The sequence below is a fragment of the Anopheles moucheti genome, chromosome 3 (assembly GCF_943734755.1).
Source record: "Anopheles moucheti chromosome 3, idAnoMoucSN_F20_07, whole genome shotgun sequence".
Lineage (NCBI taxonomy): Eukaryota > Metazoa > Arthropoda > Insecta > Diptera > Culicidae > Anopheles > Anopheles moucheti.
The window spans coordinates 77,021,294-77,030,579 of NC_069141.1; the positions used below are offsets into that span (position 1 = coordinate 77,021,294).

At 37.7% G+C, this 9,286-nt stretch overlaps 2 protein-coding genes across 2 annotated transcripts; one reads left to right on the forward strand and one right to left on the reverse strand.

The window, feature by feature from the left end:
- Window positions 1-5,092: 5,092 nt before the first annotated feature.
- On the forward strand, window positions 5,093-5,701 carry LOC128303016 (peritrophin-1-like). The gene has a single exon (XM_053039868.1). The coding sequence runs from the start codon at window positions 5,093-5,095 to the stop codon at window positions 5,699-5,701; it is 609 nt and encodes a 202-aa protein (XP_052895828.1).
- A 984-nt stretch (window positions 5,702-6,685) lies between these two features.
- Window positions 6,686-7,294, reverse strand: LOC128303017 (peritrophin-1-like). The gene has a single exon (XM_053039870.1). It carries the CDS (start codon window positions 7,292-7,294, stop codon window positions 6,686-6,688), a length of 609 nt encoding a protein of 202 aa, XP_052895830.1.
- Between the last annotated feature and the right edge of the window lie 1,992 nt (window positions 7,295-9,286).

The window sequence follows — 9,286 nt, forward strand, 5'->3', positions numbered from 1 at the left end:
AACCATACAATTTTCGGACTTTTTTCAAGTTTTTAGGGTCAAAATTTTTACAAAAATTTTTTTTTTCTTTAAACGCCTGTAACTTCTTTATTTCGCGTCCTAGACCCTTCAAAGTTTGACCTGATTTCAATAGAAAACCATACAATTTTCGGACTTTTTTCAAGTTTTTAGGGTCAAAATTTTTACAATTTTTTTTTTCTTTAAACGCCTGTAACTTCTTTATTTCGCGTCCTAGACCCTTCAAACTTTGACCTGATTTCAATAGAAAACCATACAATTTTCGGACTTTTTTCAAGTTTTTAGGGTCAAAATTTTTACAAAATTTTTTTTTTCTTTAAACGCCTGTAACTTCTTTATTTCGCGTCCTAGACCCTTCAAACTTTGACCTGATTTCAATAGAAAACCATACAATTTTCGGACTTTTTTCAAGTTTTTAGGGTCAAAATTTTTACAAAAAATTTTTTTTCTTTAAACGCCTGTAACTTCTTTATTTCACGTCCTAGACCCTTCAAAGTTTGACCTGATTTCAATAGAAAATCATACAATTTTCGGACTTTTTTCAAGTTTTTAGGGTCAAAATTTTTACAAAATTTTTTTTTTTCTTTGAACGCCTGTAACTTCTTTATTTCGCGTCCTAGACCCTTCAAAGTTTGACCTGATTTCAATAGAAAACCATACAATTTTCGGACTTTTTTCAAGCTTTCAGGGTCAAAATTTTTACAAAAATATTTTTTTTCTTTAAACGCCTGTAACTTCTTTATTTCGCGTCCTAGACCCTTCAAAGTTTGACCTGATTTCAATAGAAAACCATACAATTTTCGGACTTTTTTCAAGTTTTTAGGGTCAAAATTTTTACAAAAATTTTTTTTTCTTTGAACGCCTGTAACTTCTTTATTTCGCGTCCTAGACCCTTCAAAGTTTGACCTGATTTCAATAGAAAACCATACAATTTTCGGACTTTTTTCATGTTTTTAGGGTCAAAATTTTTACAAAATTTTTTTTTCTTTAAACGCCTGTAACTTCTTTATTTCGCGTCCTAGACCCTTCAAAGTTTGACCTGATTTCAATAGAAAACCATACAATTTTCGGACTTTTTTCATGTTTTTAGGGTCAAAATTTTTACAAATTTTTTTTTTCCTTTAAACGCCTGTAACTTCTTTATTTCGCGTCCTAGACCCTTCAAACTTTGACCTGATTTCAATAGAAAACCATACAATTTTCGGACTTTTTTCAAGTTTTTAGGGTCAAAATTTTTACAAATTTTTTTTTTTTCTTTAAACGCTTGTAACTTCTTTATATCGCGTCCTAGACCCTTCAAACTTTGACCTGATTTCAATAGAAAACCATACAATTTTCGGGCTTTTTTCAAGTTTTTAGGGTCATAATTTAAAAAAAAAATTAATTTTTTTCTTTGAACGCCTGTAACTTCTTTATTTCGCGTCCTAGACCCTTCAAAGTTTGACCTGATTTCAATAGAAAACCATACAATTTTCGGACTTTTTTCAAGTTTTAGGGTAAAAATTTTTACAAAATTTTTTTTTTCTTTAAACGCCTGTAACTTCTTTATTTCGCGTCCTAGACCCTTCAAAGTTTGACCTGATTTCAATAGAAAACCATACAATTTTCGGACTTTTTTCAAGCTTTCAGGGTCAAAATTTTTACAAAAATTTTTTTTTCTTTAAACGCCTGTAACTTCTTTATTTCGCGTCCTAGACCCTTCAAAGTTTGACCTGATTTCAATAGAAAACCATACAATTTTCGGACTTTTTTCAAGTTTTTAGGGTCAAAATTTTTACAAAATTTTTTTTTTCTTTAAACGCCTGTAACTTCTTTATTTCGCGTCCTAGACCCTTCAAAGTTTGACCTGATTTCAATAGAAAACCATACAATTTTCGGACTTTTTTCAAGTTTTTAGGGTCAAAATTTTTACAAATTTTTTTTTCTTTTAACGCCTGAAACTTCTTTATTTCGCGTCCTAGACCCTTCAAAGTTTGACCCGATTTCAATAGAAAACCATACAATTTTCGGACTTTTTTCAAGTTTTTAGGGTCAAAATTTTTACAAAATTTTTTTTTTTCTTAAAACGCCTGTAACTTCTTTATTTCGCGTCCTAGACCCTTCAAACTTTGACCTGATTTCAATAGAAAACCATACAATTTTCGGACTTTTTTCAAGTTTTTAGGGTCAAAATTTTTACAAAAAAATTTTTTTTTCTTTAAACGCCTGTAACTTCTTTATTTCGCGTCCTAGACCCTTCAAAGTTTGACCTGATTTCAATAGAAAACCATACAATTTTCGGACTTTTTTCATGTTTTTAGGGTCAAAATTTTTACAAATTTTTTTTTTCCTTTAAACGCCTGTAACTTCTTTATTTCGCGTCCTAGACCCTTCAAAGTTTGACCTGATTTCAATAGAAAACCATACAATTTTCGGACTTTTTTCATGTTTTTAGGGTCAAAATTTTTACAAACATTTTTTTTTTCTTTAAACGCCTGTAACTTCTTTATTTCGCGTCCTAGACCCTTCAAAGTTTGACCTGATTTCAATAGAAACCCATACAATTTTCGGACTTTTTTCAAGTTTTTAGGGTCATAATTTAAAAAAAAATTAATTTTTTTCTTTGAACGCCTGTAACTTCTTTATTTCGCGTCCTAGACCCTTCAAAGTTTGACCTGATTTCAATAGAAAACCATACAATTTTCGGACTTTTTTCAAGTTTTAGGGTAAAAATTTTTACAAAATTTTTTTTTTCTTTAAACGCCTGTAACTTCTTTATTTCGCGTCCTAGACCCTTCAAAGTTTGACCTGATTTCAATAGAAAACCATACAATTTTCGGACTTTTTTCAAGTTTTTAGGGTCAAAATTTTTACAAAAATTTTTTTTTCTTTAAACGCCTGTAACTTCTTTATTTCGCGTCCTAGACCCTTCAAAGTTTGACCTGATTTCAATAGAAAACCATACAATTTTCGGACTTTTTTCAAGTTTTTAGGGTCAAAATTTTTACAAACATTTTTTTTCTTTAAACGCCTGTAACTTCTTTATTTCGCGTCCTAGACCCTTCAAAGTTTGACCTGATTTCAATAGAAAACCATACAATTTTCGGACTTTTTTCAAGTTTTTAGGGTCAAAATTTTTACAATTTTTTTTTTCTTTAAACGCCTGTAACTTCTTTATTTCGCGTCCTAGACCCTTCAAAGTTTGACCTGTATGTGCTAATTATTTGTAATGTCTTACGGCTCCAATAAGTTATTCAAAAGGCTATCAATAAAAGCAAACGACAGGCTACAATTCATATGACTCTAAATATTTCTCCTAAATATTTCAAATTTTTCAATTGGTTCCCATTGCACTCATCGATACGCATTTATTGGACTCGGAAATGCATTAACATACAATGAGATTAGAAGTTATCACACCATTTCACAATGGGTCATTCGATTGGCCAATTATCGCGAATGGCGAAACCTTCCGGCATTACGAATCGTCTATTAATAGCTTAATACACTGATACCACTGGTGATTGCGAATGAAAATCAGGTGCTGTAAATGTGAGTCAACATTTTCATTGATATCACAAAGTTCACTGTTTAATGGCTTCCTGTACATAGAGATTAGTTAGGAAAGAAATCTGCTCGTTGTTGCGATGATTGGAATGGAATTGGAATGAATGAGTCGGAATGTGAGAGGGGCCCTTAATTGTGTTGAACAGATAGAAAAATACTACAAAGATTACATTCACACAAAATTCTTTATAGTTTCAATAATTCTAGTCAATGTTTCAGGAGTCAACTAACAGGACCACCTACTACACCTATATACGACACTCACGTAGACTCACTCCAAATACAAAGTGGCATTCCTCCGGAAGGACACAGATTGCAAGTTGATGAAATTCATTACGGTGTTACGCAACTTATGGTGATTCATTTTCTCCCAGCAAAAGCAAGAAGCATGTTAAAACACACGGACGACATTGTTACGCTCCCACTATTAGCATATGCATTAACGCAAACCATTATTGCCAATAATCCATCTGTGCATGTTTCGTCTCCTGCAAAAGCCACACACACAGTGCAACCTGTACATCAGCCAGAAGCTTCAAAACATGCCCGGGACGGCCGGGATTTCGTACGCTGTCGTGACTCTCGCCGTACAAGAACAATTAACGTTCCAGCTGGCTGGCTCGGCAGTTTCGTGTAAGTGCAGCTCAAGCTTCGGCTGACGATGACACGGGGGGCATGATCAGGTCGAAGAAAGTTTAGGTAGGATTATTCAATTATTAAAATGACATTCCCCATCACGTCCTTCGTCCTTACACACACACACACACACACACACACACACACAAAGGATGCCAGATGCCCGCATTACGTCCCGTTAAGTTTGCATATGACCCAGAGCAGGCGCTATTACAACACACTCGTGCTCCGATTGGGTCGGGTGTAAGAAACAATTGAGCTTCCCGAGCCCCGCACAGTGAAAGTTTTTTGAAATTCCACCGGCAGCCCTCACCACACGGGACAACATGCTTCAATGCAGGGCAGCCACATTGTTCTCGTACCGCACGGACACACGGTTCGTACGTAGCTTAAAGTTTGAATGTTTAATTCACTCCACTGCGAACGGTTCGCCTGCAAGCCGTTACGAGTCCCGGTCCATTACTGAAGCTGGTACGGATAGCACGCGCTTAGCAGATGCTCGTCACCGATGCAGCGCGTTGGCCATGCGAAACTTTAATTTTTGAATGATTTGTTTTTGCTTCCTTCGAAACAACTGCACAAATCTGCCCGCAGAACACGAATTCACGCTTGTTTATCGAAGGAATAACGAACAATCATTGCACTCATTGGGTGACTCGTAAGTGCTAGAATTATGTTTAAAATAGGCGATAAGATTAAAGAACGAGCACGGATTACGTTACGATGCAGCTTTTGTCACATGCTTGGGCGCTAGTGATAAACGTTGGTGAATTGAGAGCGATCCAGATATATATATATATATATGAAGGCTCCACTGACCACAATTCATTCCAGTATTGCCAAGAAGTCGAGCTCAAATTCGTAGCAAAGCAAAACAACCACCAAGCAAACAATGAGCATTCAAACACTGCTGCTTATTTCGATCGTGGCCACGATGGGCTGGCTGGAAGTAATCGGTGACCCAATTGGAGAAGTGTCCAGTCCGTGTGTTGGAGTGCCAGATGATTATTTTGTACGCGATCTAACCGATTGTCAAGGCTATCACTACTGTTTCAACGGTACCATATCGAGCAACAAGTGTCCCGGCGATTACTACTTCAACGAGCTAAAGCAGATATGTGACTACCAGGACAAAGTGATGTGCCACGTTTGTTCGGAAAAGACGGGTGTACAGATTTCGCCACATCCACAAAACTGCAACCAATTCATCACCTGCTCTGAGGGAGCATCGTTCGTCAGTCAGTGTGCCGAAGGGTATGCGTTTGATCGTCAGAAGAAGGTTTGCAATCCCGCCGAACGCGTCAACTGCGAACAGGAACTCTGCCCGAAGGAGGATGATCCGAACGAGATCGTGTTCCTGCCAGGAGTAGAGCGTTGCGACGAGTACTTCATCTGCCGGGCAGGAACAGCCATCCAAGCGCTCTGTGCGCCGGGACTTTACTGGGACGCGGACAAGAAACGGTGCGATTTGATGGCGAACGTTAGCTGTACTTTGTACTGAAAGCAAGCAAAAAAGTTGTAATTCTCGAAATTTTTATCCATAATGAACCAAAGCTTCTTAGTGTACCGCAGTGATGGAGATACTAAATTTCAAATGGTAGTATTATTATTTATAAATAAAACATTTCGTAAACATTAAAACAAATGTTGTTGTGTTGTTGATGATAAAGCTGTTGTAAGATTACTCTTACTTACTTAGAATACCAACAGTACTTCTCATGCCATATTCATGCCAACTCCATAACTGGGGCTAACTGTATAATGCCACTGAGGCCATTTGGAATACATGACTTGGAGCAGTACGAAATTCAGCGGCGGATCAAACGATAGGCGGAGTAGGCGGTCGCCTAGGGCCTCGCCGTGTTGGGGGCCCCAAAACATTTGTGCCGATTATGCGATTTTTGGAAATTCAATAACAGAGTTAATTTATAACACAAAATTTAATTACAAAGGTAAAAAATTGATCAAAAATATCTTCCTAGGTTATATAAAACATTTGTTTCTATGTGATATATTAAATGCAGTGAAGAATATCGACTTTGATACTTTAAATTATAAACGAAATTGCACTAGGATTTCCGAATGTATAGTACCAGGAGAGCATCCACGGAAGAGGTAGCACCTAGTACAGCAATTTTGGTCGAAAAGCGCCGAAAGGTATGCAATGTTTAAACACTAACTTTCCCGTTGGTCGAGAAAAGTACAGGCAGTTCTCGAGATACGCGGATTCAGAGATAAGCGATTTTTGGTAGTAGCGTTATGGATCTCCTTAGCGCATACAAACGTTTATATATAGATTAAATTACATTTATTTATACTTGATCAGTTAACAGCAACTGTACGAAAAGTGTAGTAGTAGTGTCAATTAGAGCTAACAAAACTTCTAAAAATACCATGCATCACACCTCACATACTTCTAGCAAGCAAAAATCCTTCAGTTATTTATTGCTTATTGCATTAGGATTACTGATACGGTTTGAAGGGTTTAGTACAAAGTACAGCTAACGTTCGCCATCAAATCGCACCGTTTCTTGTCCGCGTCCCAGTAAAGTCCCGGCGCACAGAGCGCTTGGATGGCTGTTCCTGCCCGGCAGATGAAGTACTCGTCGCAACGCTCTACTCCTGGCAGGAACACGATCTCGTTCGGATCATCCTCCTTCGGGCAGAGTTCCTGTTCGCAGTTGACGCGTTCGGCGGGATTGCAAACCTTCTTCTGACGATCAAACGCATACCCTTCGGCACACTGACTGACGAACGATGCTCCCTCAGAGCAGGTGATGAATTGGTTGCAGTTTTGTGGATGTGGCGAAATCTGTACACCCGTCTTTTCCGAACAAACGTGGCACATCACTTTGTCTTGGTAGTCACACAGCTGTTCCAGCTCGTTGTAGTAGAAATCTCCGGGGCACTTATTGGTCGTTGTGGTTTCATTGCGGCAGTAGTGATAGGATTTGCAGTCGTTTAGATCACGTACGAAATAACCATCCAGCACTCCAACACAAAGGTTGGACACCTCTCCAATTGGGTCACCGATTACTTCCAGCCAGCCCATCGTGGCCACGAGCGATATAAGCAACAGTGTTTGAATGCTCATTGTCTGTCTGTCTGGTAACTTTCCCGATGCGAAAATTGCGTTCCACTTTTTGACAATACTGAATGAACTGTGTTCGATTGACCCTTAATATATAGAGATGTTTTGATCGTGCTCAATCGCGACCGCGGTTTATCGCAGGCACAATTCCTGTGGCAAAAGTTGCATCGTAACGTAATCCGCAATTTCGCACTAATCTAATCGCTTAACACTGTAGACATAATTTTATCAATTACATGGGAAGGAACCGTGGCACATAGTTGTATGTACTTGTCAAGCATACAACCTTCCCTCACGGCGAGAGCAACGTTAAATCATTCACAATTCAACGTCCAAATTGCCCGTATGCCATGAGCCAGTGCTAAGCCATCCACATTAGTTTACAATTGCAGAGTGATCGTGATTGCTATTCGTTTGATAGCGAGGTGTACTTTATTAATCACCCAAGTACCAATTGTAACGCGTTTCTTTACTACCTCCAAAACTGGCTAAAATCTCCCAAAATAACACGTTTCTTGAGCTATTATAAGCATTATGTTTTACCGAAACGGTAACCTAAGGACGTGTATTATTTTTCCATATCTGACACCGATTAGAAGACATGATCAACAGCTGAAAGTTAAGTATTTTTTATCTACGCTATCCAAAGCTCATGTTTTATAGCTTATAAACTTAGATACTTAGAACCAATTCTTTCGCCACAGGTTCTTTGGGATGATTCTTCACAGTTTACAGTTTCCTATCTAAAACTCGGTTCCATGTTCCAAGATTTTCCACTATATGATCGGTCCGTACGAAAGCATCGCCTACTTAGATGTACCATGTACAAACAATATCTTTATAATTATTATTATATTATTAGTAGTATATTTACATCTTTTTTCCACTCTACATATTAATGATTAACGACTATTGTTAAGAGATCGTGAACGAATTCTCCATGCATAGCCTATTTCTAGGTTACATATGGACAAACAGTTGTCGAAATCACCGTGTTGCACACCGTATTAACCGTTACGCCGCTTCCGCCATTCAGGACGCATGATGACCGTGGCGACCTCTGTCGGGAACTTGAATGATGTGCAAAACAAAGCTCCGCCTTGTGGAAGACTATTGACCGCTCCTACTAATATCGAACGCAAACGTGACTAACCTGTAGAATATTATAAAGAATCATACTTACTTACTTACTTACTTACTTACTTATCCGACGCTACAACCACCTCACGTTCTTAGCGTGCTGCAGGAGTCCTCTAAACCGGTCACGTTCGAGCGCCGTCGTCAGCTTATCCCGGCCTTTCTGGCGGACGCATAAATGCCATCACACCACCACAAATTTGGATGTGGACGACTTTAAAGAATTTTACAGACTGCGTGGTCTGGTGTCATTTTCATAGTATGATCTGCCCACCGAAGTAGTGATGGGAAAAATCACTCCCATGTGGGATTCGATCCGACCGATCCGGATCCGCCTTGGGATCGATCCTCCGAATCCGATCCGAATCCTACTAGATTTTTTTATGACCACAAAAAAACTCTTTGCTTTGTAAACAAAGAAAATGCATAGTGGATATGTTAATACGACATTTTTTTCTTGAATTAAAAAAGTGGGTTCACAATTGAGCTATTGTAAAACAAAAAAAAAAGGAAAATTAAATTTATTTATTTTTATTCATTATTTAAAAATACATATTTTTTAATTCATTATTTTCAGTATCGATTTCAGTATTACTCAACATTCATGAGACTATCATTTTTCAGCATCAGCAGATTATCAGCATATCACAATTTTATCAAAAAAAAATTATCCAATTATTTCTATGTCTTCCTTGTTTAAATTATGCTTTGGAAAAAATATTTCATTCATGTTTTGGGGAGCAGCCTATTTCTTCTGTCCGTGTAAATATGTCCTGCCTTAGAGAAAATACGTTCACATGCAACAGAATAAAAAGGCAATAAATCACAAAATATCCGCATCCGAAAACAATCCCTACC